We start from the raw sequence: 16,946 nt of genomic DNA, 5'->3' as shown, positions 1-16,946 counted from the left end.
TTCAAAATTACCTTAGGGTAATTTTGGGTAATTTTAGGGTAATGAGTGCACAAGAAGTTCAAAGATCATTGTCCTAGGAAAAAAAATCTGCACATATGTACAGGAGACATATAAAAGAAAGTTATGGTAATAGTGTTTTCAAGAACAAAAAATTTGAAAACTCCAATAACAAGAGAGTAAATAAATAAATTGGGATATTTTCATGCCAGATTTTTACATAGCAGGAAAAATGAAGGAATTAGAGGTATAAATATAAATGAAGCTTATAAGTATTTGGTGAAAACTTTATAATATTTGCTGAAAGAAGTAAGTTACAGAAGGAGACTTACAGAGTGATAATGCTTATAACGTTTTAAATATGCAATATAATACTATATTTTGCTTAAGGATACAAACAGAAATAGTAAAAGTATAAAGACTAGAGGGATAAATGAACACCATATTCAGTCTGGTTTTAACCTGGTAGGGAGGAGGCCTGTGATAGAGAGGAGAGCTCCAACCATATCTGAAATGTTTTATCATTTTAACTGTGTGTGAATACAGAGATGTTTATCATATTTTCCTTTATAGTTTTTAACGTATTTTAAATATTGCAAAATAAATGCTCATAATATTTTTAAAGGGGCCTGCATATATTTAACACTAGAAAAACATTCGTGAGGCTCCAGGTATAAAATAAAGGAAAAAAAATATTTCAGACAAAGAATAGCTAATGTCCCACTCATTGAATATTGAGTCTCCAAAGGTCATCTTTGGGGGTAGGGGTATAGAGGGATAGTTAGAGCAGCATAGGGATGAAAAAGAACTGGGTGTTTTTAAGTTAGGGATCTTTTTATCACTGTGTATACAAGGGAGGTCTGAATGAAAATGTGAACTTTGATCCCTTTTCCAAATGGATGCTGGGTCCAAAGTTTTGTGCCATGAAATAGTAATGGTGGCCTTGATTGGCAAATCTGAAAACACAGATTTGCTGAGTGAGGATTCAGAATTTCCCCTTTGCTCTAATTATTCAGTTCCCTTCTTGCTGAATGGCAAGTCCTTTTTTGCCCCCTCTCTCTTTCTTTCAGATACATCCATCAATAGAAAAGATAAAAATATTTGTTGGGAGGGTCTTCCCTTTAGTAAAATGCGCCCCTTTTATAGCACATTGCATTTCGTTGTTAAAGATGCCATATAGAGGGCTTCCCTGGTGGCGCAGTGGTTGAGAGTCCGCCTGCCGATGCAGGGGATACGGGTTCGTGCCCTGGTCCGGGAAGATCCCACATGCCGCGGAGCGGCTGCGCCTGTGAGCCGTGGCTGCTGGGCCTGCGTGTCCGGAGCCTGTGCTCCACAGCGGGAGAGGCCACAGCAGTGAGAGGCCCGCGTACCGGAAAAAAAAAAAAAAAAAAAAGATGCCGTATAGAGTTCTATCCCTCTGAATTAAGTTGTATAATTCTTTTTATATAAAGTTGTTCAGAATCTCCACAGTGCAGATTGTCAAGTGGACAATAAGGTAACTGTAGATGGAATGGGGTTCAGCAGAGGCAGAAGCCAGACTGCAGTAGGGTAAGGAGAGGACGGGAGATGACGCATGGAAACAAGCAAGATGAGACTCTTCCCTTTACAGAAGTTCAATTGTAAAAAAAAAAAAAGAGAGATTTACTTGAAAGGGCTAGAAGGTCAAAGGAGTTTTTAATTTGTTTATTTGTAGTATTATATACATTTTAACTCAATTTATACAAGGTTTAGCAGTATGCAAAAACAATATTATATGTTGTTTATGGGTCCAAACATATGTAGTAAATGTCTAAAGGCCACGCCAAGGAATAATAAGCTCCAAATTTAGGAGAGTAGTTATATATGGGAATGCAGGGCAACAGACCTGGAGGACACAGGGGACTTCAACTATTATTTCTAATATTTTCTTAAGCTGAGTAGTGGGTGAACAGATTTTTTTTTACTTTGACATTTTAAAATATTAATAATAATGCTTTTACTTATATAAAATAAGTGAGGGGATTATTTCAAAAAATAAACAAAATTTATAGAAAGATCAAATTTTATTTAAAGTAGAAATAGGAAACTGGAAAGTCAGGTCTTTGCTTAGAAATTTCAGAAAAGAAGAAAAAAATAGAGGGATAGCAGAGAAGATATCAACAGAACCCCAGCTGTCATTTACACTATGTAAATAAATAATCTAGTGTTGCTTAACTCCAACCAAAAAGGGACAGAGACTGGAATATAACTGTTAAAAAAAAAAAGCAAGAGGAATGCAACAGAAGGGAAATTGTGCAAGCAGAAGGGAAGGTTTCCCAGTATGCCTAAATGACTTCCCTTACTATATTTGCAAAAGGTGGTTATATGGACCTAATCTGGAAGGCTGTATGTGTGGTTCTTTTCATCTGCCCTGAGGATGGTACAGACGTCCCTCCAAGTATGGGCGGAGGAGGAAGGAGACAGAGGTGGAGCTTTGGATTGTATATAAATGTGAGTGTTCTCCCAACTGTGTGCCCTAGAATTTCTTGATTACCCTGAATATCTGGTGTTTCTTCCTGCCAAGCAGGCTACTGTTGAGGTCAAATCAGCCAGTGTGGTCTGATCTGCATTGTCTTACTTGCTCTTCCCATCAGCGGCCATACATGGAAGTGGCCCTGGAATGAAGGATAACAGAGTTCATTTTCCTAATGACATTTCCATCTGGCTGTTGACGGTCATCACTGTGGCAACCTGTTATCTCTTTGGCTCTCCCAGCGCCCTCGTACCACTAGAAAGGGCCGAGATGGTGACAAGAAGGAACTAAAGGGGCTTCCCTGGTGGCGCAGTGGTTGGGAATCTGCCTGCCAATGCAGCGGATGTGGGTTGGTTCCCTGGTCCGAGAAGATCCCACATGATGCGGAGCAGCTAGGCCCGTGCACCACAACTACTGAGCCTGTGCTCTGGAGCCCATGAGCCACAACTACTGAGCCCGCATGCCACAACTACTGAAGCCTGTGTGCCTAGAGCCCATGCTGCACAACAAGGGAAGCCACTGCAATGAGAAGCCCGCGCACCACAATGAAGAGTAGCCCCCTCTCGCTGCAACTAGAGAAAGCCCGCGCGCAGCAACGAAGACCCAACACAGCCAAAAATAAATAAAATAAAAAGAAGGAACTAAAGCAAGATGTTCAACAGCACTAAACAGATATTTCAACAACCAATTAATCACCCTACCTACCCCACCTCTTCCCATCCCCCAGAGGTACACACTTGCAACACTACTTCTAGCACTTTATTCCAGTATTTACCTCTATATTACTTTTCTTTTCTTTTCTTTGGCCTGCGCCATGCAGCACATGGGATCTTAGTTCCCCGACCAGGGGTGGAACGCATGCCCCCTGCAGTGGAAGGGTGGAGTCCTAACCACTGGACCACCAGGGAATTCCCCATATTTCTAAGTAAAATAAACTGCGATTTTGCGACTTCCCAAGTTTATAAAATATTTCTTGACTTCCTATCATAAAAGATGAGCATGCAGCCCTCTTACACAAATCCTACCACATCACTGCCAGCCATTTCTCCTTTCCCTCCCCAGGTCTTCTCAACATTTTATATATCAACGTTCTAACTGGTGATCATACACCCGCCCGCTGGGTGGGTGTCTCATCCCTAAGGACATGAAAGTTCTTCGTCTGGGAGCCTCCAGACCTCATCCTGTGCGTCTCTTCATTTGGCTGGGCCGGGTTTGTATCCTTTATGATACACTGTAATCATAAGTATAGCACTTTCCTGGGTTCTATGATTCATTCTAGTGGATTCTTGTACCTGAGGGAGTCGTGGGAACTCCCAGACTTGTAGCCAGCTGATAAGAAGTGAGGGTAACCTGGGGACCCCCAAGCTTGTGGCTGGTATCCTTAGTAGCTAGTGGGAACCCCAGGATTTGTAGCCAGTCAGGAGTGTGGGAGGGTTTGGAGTCCCTGAACTTGCAACTAGTGACTGAAGCGAGGTGGGGCTCAAGGGGAATGTGCCTTTATCCGGTCAAATTTGATCTAACTCTGGTAGTTAGGCTTAGAATTGTATTGTGCATGGATAAATACAAAAGACCATTCTTCTCCCTCTTGATTTCTTTCGAATTCCTATGGCTTTTTAATGCACAATTTACAACATTGTCAGATGGTGTCAGGACTGAATTGTATCCTCTCAAATTCATATTTTGAAGCTCTAACCCCCAAAGTGTCTGTATCTGGAGATAAGATTCTTAGGAGATAATTAATGTTAAATGAGGTCGTAAGGGGGTGGTCCATTTTTAAAAACTAAAAGACACTAATTATTCTCTAAAACGAGTGGCTGTTCGTCAGCATGACTTATACGAAGTAAGCTTTTCTGATAGCAGAAAGATGCTCAGGGTCTAAATTTTTTCTTTTTCATTTCCCTGCCCGCCCCCCCAGAAAAGTGACAATAAAAGATTTAATGTACATGGTCATTTGTCCTGGGTCACATGAGATTTGGCAGCAACTAAGGTGGCCATTCCGTGATTGAGATTTAGAAAGTCACCAGCAAGAGGCAGAAAACCCCAGAACACTGACCCTGAGATGTGCCTTCGGGGCACTGAAGCAATGACCATCTGGAGACAAAGAGGAGAGCTGGGATTGCCGATTGCATGCGGATCGGTAGGGGGAAAAGGTGAGGAGGTGCTTTGACCAGGAAAAGAGCTGAGAATGTGTGGAAACAGACCTCCGAAGGAATGGAAGGGAAAAATACTTGGGACCACAATTGCAGACAGAATGCGATGAAGTTGCTGTTTCTTGCCCATGAGTTTAATGACAAGGTTCCTCCCCTTTGGATGCCAACTAAGCAGGAGCCGGCAGGGCATCCCCTGACTTTGCAGCCCAGCCAGGCCTGGAATCTGCCCCAAACACAATCACAGATATTCCCAAGGCTTGAAGTCCATCCAGAGACTAGTCATTTGATGCAATTGCCTGTGGTCTGAAAAACAAACTCCCACCCAAACATATTGTACCTGGGGAGACTGCAATCTCAATGATCATGTCTCCCAGGACTCAGGCCCACTCTGACCACAGGATCTTTCTAAAGGCATGACCGACAGAAGTGTGCACAATTCCACCATGTAATTTTTGTCTGGGAGGTAAAATACGTGTGTTGTTACATCATTTTCCTTAGCGTAGCGATCCCCTAAGAGAAGAAAGCCTGACCAAGATCCCTTCTCAAAGTCAACCACGGAAATAACATTTTAATATTCTCTCCTGTCTTCCGTGACCTCGTACAGCTTTCACACACAATTTCTCATTTTATCCTCAAAACAACGCATCGAGGTATGTACTATTATTCCTGCTTCCTGGGCCAGCCTAGAATTTCTGCTTCCCCCTTTCCGTCCTCCCGTTGGAAGGTCACGCTGGGCAACCCAGCCAAGTCACGTCGGAGGGATTAGTTCCCTGTGACACCCCTTCCCCCACTCCCCTGACCCACAGGCCGGACACAAAAGAGGCTGCCGGAAACTCCTGACCGCTGCCAAGCTGGTAGCCGCAGTGCCCTGGAGAGGAATTCTCAGCTCACAACAGAGCATTTCTCATCTAGTTTTTTTATGGGTTTGGGGTTGGGGAGGGGTTGGTGACCAGCCAAAGACGGGTGGCAGAATGATGAAATCAGGCAAGCCCGCAGCACTGATTCATGTCACGGTGGGAACGGGGACAGGCTTTTGTGCCAACCAGAATGTGCCTTGGTTACACACTCCAGTTAAAAATAGTGATGGCTCAGGATCGGCCATGGTGGTCCAGAAGAAATTTTCCTTCGTCTGTAATATTCTAACTGCTTTCAAAGCAAACATATTTCTGCATTAGTTACAGAATATAAGTTATCTTTAAAATTCAGAAGGAAATGGCCCCCGCTGCTGTTTGGAGGGCCCTCGGGTTCTGGGGTGGGGTGGGGTGGAGGTGAGGGTGCAGGGAGATTTCTAACTTCTGCTCTGATTATCTCAGACCCGCACTGTGCACACCCGTTCAGCTCAGCCAGCGTTTTCCTGCCCACTACTGCACAGCCCAGGGCTTCACGGTCTACCAGGCACAAGCACATGGGACCCTCTGGAAGAAGGTGATGAATCAGAAAGAGTCTGATGAAAGAGGTGATGAATCTCAAATCACCTACACCCGTGGTTGGCTGAGGGCAAGTTGGGGCAACGGACAGACAAGCAGCCAACCATAACCAGAGACAGAGGAGGTAGGTCCTGTATCAGTCATAATGTCAGAGTTGGCCTTGAAGAACTTGTGGAATTTTGAGATGTAAGGAAGGGGTGGTGCAGGGGTGGGCCAGCCCGGGAAGAGGAAACATCTTGGAAGACAATTAGGATGTAGATGAAAAAACTCATGGTCATTTCCAATTCCACCACCATAGCCCCCATCACTGATCCTTGTGCCCCTGGAACATCTCACCTGTGCAGCCCTCTTTGACATCTCTACCACCCCCTCCATTCTGGGGGATCTCAACAGGAGACAATGTGTGTGAAAGCACAGTTTTTTCCACTGTTGTTGCTATTCATAAAACTGCCTGGAGATAGACAGAAGTGGGAAGCAAAGGTCAGAGGGATTAAAGAATTTGCCCAGGGCTTCCCTGATGGCGCAGTGGTTGAGAGTCCGCCTGCCGATGCAGGGGACGCGGGTTCGTGCCCCGGTCTGGGAAGATCCCACGTGCCGCGGAGTGGCTGGGCCCGTGAGCCATGGCCGCTGAGCCTGCGCGTCCAGAGCCTGTGCTCCGCGACGGGAGAGGCCACAACAGTGAGAGGCCCGCGTACCACAAAAAAAAAAAAAAAAAAAAGAATTTGCCCAGCTGGTGAGGAAGGGAATCAGGAAGTTAACCCGGGTCACCCCCATCCCCACCAGCTGTCAAATAAGGTAGATGGTGTCTGGGTTTATAGACCCCTAAGTGAGATCACCCTGGTTTCAATCCCAGTTCTGACATCACTGTGTGACCTTGAGCAAAGTACTTAACCTCTCTGTGCCTCCATTTCCATTGGTACAAAATGGGGTAATAATCCTTACACCAGAGCCATCGGGCAGATTAAAAAGGATCCTGCCTATAAAATGTTTAGTATAATGTCTGGAACACAGGAAATGTTTAAGCATTCATTCGCCGCTGCTATCTCCTATCACTGATAGTTATTGTCCCCACCCACTGTCTCTCATTCGGTACCTGAATTTTGGAGGCTGGTAGTTGGCTGGAGACCACGTCTGAAGCTTTTCCTTAATCCCACTATCCTCCTCAGAAAAGCTGCTCTCACTCCATTTGCAGACTTCACAAGAATTCTCTCAGCCTGCTTGTGCCATCACTCAATATGGTGCTTTGGAATCCTTCTGTTAGCACAGCTGTGTCTGGGGTCTGGGAAAGCTCTGAGGACCCCGGGGGTGGGAGATGCACATGAGAGAGGGTCTCTCGAGCAAGTGGAGGTGGGGGGTATGTAAGCAGCCTCCCATCCTGTTCCTGTGTCTGGCAGGCCGGCACCCCTTCTCTTCCTGTGTGCTACCCAGGGCTGGCCCGGACGAAGAGCTTGTCTGCACCTTGGCTTAGATGGGCTTTCTTGCAAGCTCACCCACAGGGGAACGTGAGAGCCGCATGCTCACTGAATCCTAGACCCTCCCGGCCTCACTGCTGGGGCCAGGTCCCCTCCATCCCTGACAGGTTCATCCAGGGACTGGGTCGTAACCAGGGGGAAGTTCCGGGGCCTCCTGGGACTTCCACCCACAGATCCCAGCTCTCCTCCTGCAGAAACCCAGCCCCGTCTTTCTTCCATGGTGGGTCCCACACTTCTGGAATCTTGAGTGAAGCTCATGTGCCCCATCCTCTTATGGTTCATATGAGAAGGCAAAGGGCCAAGGCTAGAACTCAGAACCAGCCCTTTCCCCCTGCATCAGTGGCTCCCAACTTCTTTCCACGTTAGAATCACCTGGGACCTTTCAAAAACTCCAAAGTCACAGCCACATGCCAGACCAGGGAAATCACGCTCTCTGGAGTTGGGCAGGTAAGTTTCCCAAGTGATTCCAATATGTGGACAAGTTTTGGAGGTACCGTCCTTGCAGCCCCAAGAATCCCGATAAATGGCCACACGTCAGGCTAAGTGCCCTGAGTTAGGATTACCCATTACCTCAGTGGTCCCTTTTCGATTGCTGACCTTCTGAACATCAGGAGGGACTTAGTCATGTATTAGTGAGAAGCTGCTACACATTGAGCAAGTACTGTAAAGTTATGTAGTCGGCATGCTCACTAAAGTTTAAATAAATTAATATGCTTAGACAAATGTGCAAAGCCACAATCAAAATTCTCCAGTTATTCACTAATATCTTAATCGTGTTTATAAAAAATAAAGGTGAATATTGAAGCTAATTAAATCTCCTTAAAAATGCCAAGGTGAAGTATATAAAATCCAAATGTCTCTGATGGGGTTGCAATTATTTGCAAATTTTTCAATTCCCACTGAGCGATTAGATACACTGTTTTATCATTTTTATTTATCTAACTAATTACATCCTGCTTCTCCCCGTGAAAAGAACACAAGTAGACAAACAACTGTTCTATATTCACTTGATCCAATTATGTGTATATAATTTTGGACATGTGTTGCCTTTAGCAGAGTTTGATTTCTTTGAATCTCAAATTTTGGGGTCAATTAGTCCAGTCATTTATAACTGTCTGGGTCCTGGACTCCTTTTGAGTCCACGTACTCTGATGAAAGCAATTTTTCACACAGTTTCTGGGAGCACCTGGACTCCCAAAGTCCCCCAGGTCCCCAGCTGAGTCCAGAAAAATGAGGAAACAAGCCCAGAGGCTAAAGTGACTCAAGCTGCCAGTCAGTTCCACTCTCAGGATTGGAACTCCCATCTCCCGACCCTCTGGCCATTCTGGGAGAGACAAGCCTAGGGCCTCCTTGCCTGGGTTCAAAGCCTGATTCTTCTGCCTGTTGGCTGGCGATGTGTGCAAGTTATATCACCCCTCAGTGCAGTGGTTTCTGTGTCTGAAGATGTCCTCATTTGCCTGCCCGCTTGTTGTGTTTGCTGTAATTATTTACAAGCGAGAAAAGAGGCGCTCGGGGGATAGGCAGTTGCCCTAGGTCACCAAGCTGCTAAGCGGTGTGTCTCCAAAGCCTGTAGTCTTGGCACACACCACGCTGCATCCCCCATTTCTCCCGGCCCTGACCGGGACAGAGTAGGATGCAGGAAGTCCAGGAGCCACTCTCAGGGAACAAGCTTCAAGTTCAACAGGGCACGCCAGCTCTCTCCCCGGCAGAGAAAGGACCAGCAAGAGGACCAGGAAGGAGAGGGAGGTCTGTGTTTTATGCAAGGGGATGGAGAGACATGCATGCAGTGAGGCCAGCCTGGGTGAGGGGAGGGGCTGCTGCCCAGTGGGAGGCCTGGCCTCTGGCTCCCACCCCAGGGGTCGTAGAAACAGCTGGTGGCAGCAGCACAGGCCGAGGGAGGCGGCAGGGGCTGGCTGGGCTGGCCGAGCTACAGAGGGGCTTCCTGGAGTGTCCAGCCACCGGTACCTTGGAGCAGCCCTGGGCTGAGAAATCTGAAAACCCCTCCCTTCCTGGGCTGTGGGCCGGGTTGTTAGAACACTTTCAGTTTTGTTTCTCTGCCCGCAAGAACCGAAACTCCTCGAAACAGAAAGACTCCGCAGACCAGAACATGGAGGGAAACTTCCAGGCGTGCAGGAACTGGTAAGAAGTTGCTTTCCCGGCGGCCGAACTGAGGCTGTCTAGTGAGAGGGGCAGACGGGATAAGGCTGTTTCTGAAGTTAAGAGAAAAGGGCCCTTGTACCCAGGAGGGCTAGGGTGGAAGATTTAAACTCAGGAGATGTAGGAAGATGATGAGAGATGGTCAGGGTTGGCTAACATCCCACCCCAGATATTTCAGTCTTTCTGGGACAGTTCTAAAGCCAAACAGCCAGGCTAACTGTCCCTGCTGGGCTATTCGTATTTTTCAGAACTTGGGTCCTAACTTGGAGTTCTGATCATATGCTCTTCACACCAGTCTTAGACAGAAAGGGGCCCACGGAGGTTGTCCGGGACCACACCCGCCCTCACCTTGAGAGGGTGCTGTGGAGCAGGGTGAGGGGATAGAGCAGGGGTCCCAGACCACACCTCTAACTCGGGGAGACCTGGCCCCTTGAAGTACCTCACTCTCGAAGCTCCCTACCTGTGCTGGGAACCAGGGGGATCCCTCCCAGAGAGCTTCCTCCAGGCAGACCCTCCTGGCTGAACCAGCTCAGGAAGAAGAGCTGAAGGGCCAGGCCGGACAGAAGGAGAAAGGGGCCAGGCCGGGCAGAGGGGCAAGAATAGAGGAAGGGAGTGGGAAGCAGCGTTTGTGCCACCTGCTTGGGCTCTGCAGAAGCCAAGACCTTGTTCAGACCAAGCAGAGTGAGGCTCTGGCCGCTCCCCTCCGGCCACAGCCCATGTGCCCAGGTGGGCAGCTCTCATCATCCTTTAGGCCTTTAGAGCTGTGGCCACTACGTGTCCTCTCTCCCAAGCTGCCACAAGCAAGGGCTCGTTGAAAGGAAAGGAGAAGTATTAAGAAACGCCCTGCCTGGGAAGTGGGAGGGTCAGAAGCTTGTGTTTTTTGGGGTTTCCAAGAAGGGTCTCAACCTCTCTGTGGGTCGCACAGGTGAGCCTTAAGGCAGGGAAAGGTAGATGGCTTCTCGTTCTGGGAGACCTGGGAAGCTCTCCTTATGGGGATTCTGAAAGTTGGCATTGCCCTTGCAAGGCTCTGAGTGGGCATGCAGGCCTGGATTTCCAACTGGCTGTGGGCCAAGCAGGGGAGTGCTTGAAAATAGACAAAATATTTGAAAGAATTTGATATTTGTTATTTCATTTTAAAAACAGCTTTACCAAGGTATAATTGACATAAACTGCATTTATGGTACCTTTTAAAAAATATTTATTTTATTTATTTATTTGGTTGCACCAGGTCTTAGTCGAGGCAGGTGGCCTCCTTAGTTGCCGCTCACCGGCTCCTTAGTTGTGGCATGTGAACTCTTAGTTGTGGCATGCATGTGGGATCTAGTTCCCTGACCAGGGGTTGAACCAGGGCCTTCTGCATTGAGAGTGCGGAGTCTTAACCACTGCGCCACCAGGGAACTCCCTGTGGTACACTTTTAAAGTGCGCCATTTGACATGTTTGACATGGATATATACCCATGAAACCATCACCGTGACTACTAAAATTCAATAAGCTATCAAGTTAGGAAGAACAAAAGGGAATTTTATTCAAGCCACGCTGAGAATGATGACCCAGGAAGCAGATTCTCAGAAAGCTCTGAGAACAGTCCCACCAGTTAAAAGTCGAAGGCACAGTCATGTACATTTTTGAGACAAAGGATCATACATCAAAATGACATACTGGGGCTTCCCTGGTGGCGCAGTGGTTGAGAGTCCGCCTGCCGACGCAGGGGACGCGGGTTCGTGCCCCGGTCCGGGAAGATCCCACATGCCGCGGAGCGGCTGGGCCCGTGAGCCATGGCCGCTGAGCCTGCGCATCCGGAGCCTGTGCTCCGCAACGGGAGAGGCCACAACAGTGAGGGGCCCGCGTACCGCAAAAAAAAAAAAGACATACTGATATTTCACAAAAAATTCACCAAGAATGCATAGTCCAAGTAAGCACGTACAAAGTGTGTGTACCAAGCAAACAGCAAGTCACGGTCACTAGGACCCCCACGGAGCTGGGAAAGAACCCTATTCTTTTATGAAGTTCCATTGCTAGCTTCAGAAGAAAGAAAGAAAAAATTGATCTTTACCATCGAGCAGGCACTCCCATCTTTGAGGAGCTCTGATTAATGTGTAATACAGATGCACACCGTACATTAGGGAGGGAGGAGGCCCAAACAAACACAGAGAGAATTTTATGTTTAATTTTTTCTTGTCCTGCCTCAAAATATAAATTATATTTCATCAAATCACCATCAAGATGATGAACGTATCCGTTCCCCCCAAAAGTTTCCTCCGGCCGCTTTGTAATGTCTGCCTCCCGCCCCTCCTTGCCCGCCCCCTCTCACCCCAGGCAGTAGAAGAGTTTACAGAGCATCCTTACACTTATTTTATGATTTTGCACTGTTCTGATCTAGGACCAACATGGGGAAGGGGGGCAGGTGGTATCGTCATCATATTTTCAGTGCTTGAGGCCTTGAATGATCTTAATCCAGCAGCCGTGGAGACGAAATACGGCTCCATGCTTTATACCATGAAATAAGCCTGTTTTTCCTCCCTCTTGATCCTGCAGCAAAAGAAGCGGGGCCCCTGGCCACTTGGCCCTCCATGGGGCCCACTCTCTGCTCTTCAAGGTCCTCTGTCCGGAGTGCAAGGAACCGGTCCTACAGGATACGATGGAAGAGCACGGCGGGGGCGGGCACCAGCAGGTGGGGAGGCAGAAGCAGGGATGGGGGTGGGGGCACCAGGTGGCCAGCCGGAGCCCGGCCCGCACTGCAGCCCGTCTCAGGTGGGCACCCCGCGCCCAGCACCCCCTGTGAAGTGGAAAGGTAGTTAAATCTGCCTTTCTTACACTGCACTGAGTCAACCCTGGTTTTCCCATCCCCTATCCTTTCCCTACAGGCGAATGGGTCCAGCCAAGGCAAGGGAGTCCCTGTTTCAGGAAAGGTAAAATGTTCCGTCGAGATGCGTCAAGAGGAGAAACAGGAAAGGAGAGCTCTAGAAGGCACTCATGGCCAAGGCTGGTCAAAGGTTAACCTTTCGCTCCTGCTGTTTCTGGAAATCCTCAAGCTCAGGCATCCATTTCAACTCAGCGGGTCCCACAGATGCTCCTTGAGCACAGGGCTGGTGCTGCAGGGAGACAAGGGAACCTGACTCCTGCCCCCAGGCGCTCACAGACCCGCACCTGACACGCACAGCCAGGGCCACTGAGCTGGGTGGGACTCCAGCGTCTCCCTCCGTGTTTAGGTGGGGTGCGCAGCGTGTCAGCAGAGCCTGCCGAAGCACTTGCTGGAGATGCACGAGGTGAGAGTCAGCTGTGATTTCTTCTCCCAAGCCCAGGAGGAGGGGAAGGGGCCAGTAATAACGATCCCCCCCCAGCTCTCTCTTCTTGCCCAAGGAGGCCTGGGGCACAATGGGGAACTAGCTCATCACAGGGCCTCCTGCCCCCAGATGCCCGTCAGGAGGGCCTGCCATGGTCCACAAGCCCAAGAGAGCTCGTGTTTGCCAAGGAGAGTCGCCCCACCCCCTGACCTTTCCCACCTGCTTTCTCTTACTGGCTTCAGTCCCCCAGGGAAATAAGCTCATATCCCCAACGCAACTGCAGTCACTGCAGGCCAGTGACCATGCCCGTCCCGCCTGCTTCCCCACAGGCCAAGGAATGCCAGGAGCGCCCCGTTGAGTGCCAGTTCTGTGAGCTGGCCGTGCGCCTCAACAAGGTGGACATCCACGAGCACCCCTGCGGCAGGCGGACGGAGGTCTGCCCAGACTGCGGCCAGCGCATCGTGCTCCACATGCTGGCCCGGCACAGAGACGAGTGCTGCGGTGAGCAGACCCGGCTCCAGAAAGGTGAGCAGGGGTGGCAAGGAATGTAAGCTCTCAGCAGGACAGGTGACATGTGTGATGACAGATACACGTGTCTCAAATTCATCTGGCTACTCTGGACCACGTACTAGAGTGGCCTTCTTGTGTGTCTGCTGTGGTCTCTAAATGACTGGTCCAGGGACACCAAGACGCCAGGAGCTGCGGGCCTGGGAGCTACACAGATGAGTGCAGAGGCAATGGGGGCCCGACAAAATGGGAGGCTTCCTTGGAACCCCTCAAGCACAATTCCAGCCTGGCAGAGACCCACCTGCATCCTTTTACGGATGAGAAACTTATGCGTAGAATGAAACAGGGGCTTGCTAGAGGCAGAAACCAGACAGGACATCCAAGTTCCCTGACGCCAAATCAGGAGATTTCACCACCATCAGCAGTGGACAGAAGGGATCTAGTTGTAACTCCTGACCTTCGAGCCTATGTGTTGGCCGCCTGGTAGCACTGTGTGTTGTCTTGACCTGGTTACCTCTTCATGTGTTTACGGAGGACAGCAATGTGACAGGTCTTGTGTTCACTGGTTGTTTTAGTAACACATGGAGAGAGCCTAAAATGCTTTGGATGGTAAGTCTCTCCTGGTAAACGATTTTATTAAAATCGCCAAATGAAAAACTGGAGTGCTTGAGATGCGTGTACACTTCCAGCATGGCTGGGCTTCAACACAGCCCACAAACGACTCTTCAGCACAACTTCACCAGCACAACACAACTTCAACTAGACAACACAACACAGCTTCAACACAGTCAACAAAGACGTGTGCAATAACTCCTCGTTTGATCACAGAGCTCAGAGACTGGTGAAATGAAAGAGCAGTCAGACCGGACGGGGCTGGCATCTGTGGTAACGGCTCCTTCTGTCTCCTTAGAAACCAGTCCTGCGCCAGGAAAATGTCTCTTCATCAGGGCTGTGTGCTGCCCCGAGTGCACTTTTGCAGCTTAAAGGAAATGATGTGGGTGATTCCTGCTGTGGGTGGCCTGTGTGGCCAAGGACCCTGGCAGTGCAGGACACTCACGGCAGGCCGGGGACAGTTCATCATCAGGACTGCAGGCCATGTACGTGGTTGTGGGACAGTCGGGCTAGCCATTGTCAAGGGCAATCATTTGTGCTGTTGTTTCCATGCTTTTTCAGGGAAGAGAATTCCAGCTCCTGAAAGCAACATCTGCTGTCATTATTGCAACCAAATGATCCCAGGAAATAAGTATTTCCACCATGTGGTGAGTAGAAATTAGTTATTTTCTAATGGTGCCAATAGCTAGTCCATATTCCAAAAAGAGTGATATGAAAGGTAGATTCTGGGTCCAATTTTACACAGCATGGATAACAGAGGTTCCCATATTTAGTTTTGCTTTGTTCAAAAAGGGATGTTGTGAATTGGTGTAGGCTAATTTAGCACACATAATTGGTCTCCCATCATGCCAGCCCTTCAAGGAGCCTCCCTGACCAGTCCAGCTATCGTTGATCACCTCCAAACATCTTCAGCCTTCAGGGCCTGGCCATGGCAATTTGGTCCTTAATAGGACCTGCCTTATTATTTTCTGTCCCATGCGGGAGTCTTCTCAGTTAGACTGTGAGCTCCCTCGAAAAAGTTAACAACTTTCTCCATCTTCCCACAGTGAAACTGGTATCAGGGCTAGGTACCAAAAGGGGGACTCTGTAAAGATGTCACGATGTGATTGATTGATTGATTGCTTTTGCCTGGGAACATTCACAGACTCCTCCCTCCATCACTCGGAGCACGTTTTAGTGCATTAGCCCGTGCCAACCTGCTCCCTTCTTTTGCAGGATGGAGCATTTTCTTTCTGGGGAAACTTCCTAAGGCTTCTCTCCAAAGAACTCATTTCCTTCTGCTTCGATGGAGCGCTGTTTGTTCTTTCTTTACCCTTCAATTCAGACAAACATGAATATCAGAACTAAAGAGACCCTAGGGATGATCTAGACCTTTTTGTTTATTGTGGGACAATACATATAAAGTTTACCATTAGTGACATTTAGTGCATTTTAATAGGAATACTTGACTTAATAAAGTCTAAATTAATCATATTCCCTACCCTCCTTACAAACAATATATGGATTTGAGAACATGTTGACTCCGATTCTCTTTTCCCGCCTTATATGTAAATGCTATGGAATTTAGTTTCACCTTGTTTTTGTTTTTGTTTTTGTTTTTTTTTGTGGTACGTGGGCCTCTCACTGTCGTGGCCTCTCCCGCTGCGGAGCACAGGCTCCGGACACGCAGGCCCAGCAGCCATGGCTCACGGGCCCAGCCGTTCCGCGGCATGTGGGACCCTCCCGGACCGGGGCACGAACCCGTGTCCCCTGCATCGGCAGGCGGACTCTCAACCACTGCGCCACCAGGGAAGCCCCTCACCTTGTTTTCATACTATCCCTCTTTAGTCATTATTATCGTTGTCATTTTATGCAATTCATGCCTGCTTGGATATACTCACACATTCACCTTTCTCTTTGCTCACGTTCTTTCTTAAATCCCAAGCTTTCCGTCTGGGTAGGATTTCTCCCTTCCTGAAATACACGTCTAGGTAGTTCCCTCAGCAAGAAGCTGTGAGGAGTAAATTTTTAGTTGCCTGCACAGGTACTTTTTTCCTGCATTACCGAATGGTAGTTTAACTGGGTGTCCAATTCTACGTTAACCGTTATCTTCTCTTAGCGTTTTGAAGTTTATTCCACCGTCTTCCCACCTCCATGATTGCTGTTGATAAGTCTGCTCTCAGTGTAACTGCCATTCTTTTGTGGATAACCCTTTTTCTTTGGTTGATTTCAAGATCCTCTTTGCCTTTGATCTTCCTGGTTTCACTGCAATGCATCCAAGAGAAGATTTCTTTTTAGTCATCCTGCTTAAAACAATATGCTCAAGTGTGTTTATTTTTTTCTTCCTTCTTCAGAATTTCTCCTGCCCAAATCTAAATATTTAGTTCTGCCTTAATCAGTTCTGAAAAGTCTCAGCTCTAATCTCTTGGAATCCCCAATCTTCCCTAACCCCTCCATGTTCTCCCAACTCTTTCTGTGGAACATATTAGATGTACATCAGGCCTTCTCGTTCTATCCTCGTGTCCCTTAACCTTTCACATTTTCTATTCCTCTCTCCTATGTTCTGAATAATGTCCTCAAATCCTATTTTCAAGTTCGTTCTTTCTTGGCCAAATCTAACTTGCTATTTTTAAGCCTATCCATTGAGGTTCAGTGTCTGTATTTTTCATTTCAAGAAGTTCTGTTTATCTCTCTTTCAAATTCACCTACTCTTTTCTTCATAGGGTCATATTCTTTTCTCTTGTTTGAATCATTTTTAATTAATGTATTTTACAGTCTCTCTCCTATAGTTCTGTTATCTGAACTCCTTGGAGACTAATCCTGATAATGGTTGTGTCTGTGACTCTTACCCAAGGTAGAGTGTTTCCCT

General features: G+C 47.8%; 1 protein-coding gene across 14 annotated transcripts in view; it reads left to right on the top strand.

Annotated features, from left to right (window-relative positions):
• Positions 1-16,946, top strand: part of XAF1 (XIAP associated factor 1) — an 84,999-nt gene that overhangs the window by 60,654 nt on the left and 7,399 nt on the right. For 2 of the 14 annotated variants that reach the window (XM_049702047.1, XM_049702048.1), the window contains exons 3-10: positions 7,904-7,984; positions 9,214-9,283; positions 9,603-9,676; positions 12,231-12,366; positions 12,560-12,688; positions 12,905-12,961; positions 13,309-13,504; positions 14,660-14,745. In XM_049702047.1, coding sequence (XP_049558004.1) covers positions 7,904-7,984; positions 9,214-9,283; positions 9,603-9,676; positions 12,231-12,366; positions 12,560-12,688; positions 12,905-12,961; positions 13,309-13,504; positions 14,660-14,745 — 829 coding nt within the window. The other 12 variants (XM_033423153.2, XM_033423152.2, XM_049702049.1 and 9 more) reach the window with 11 other exon arrangements.

Source organism: Orcinus orca, chromosome 19, assembly GCF_937001465.1.
Source record: "Orcinus orca chromosome 19, mOrcOrc1.1, whole genome shotgun sequence".
Classification (NCBI taxonomy): domain Eukaryota; kingdom Metazoa; phylum Chordata; class Mammalia; order Artiodactyla; family Delphinidae; genus Orcinus; species Orcinus orca.
This window is presented reverse-complemented; position numbering and strand designations above follow the sequence as displayed.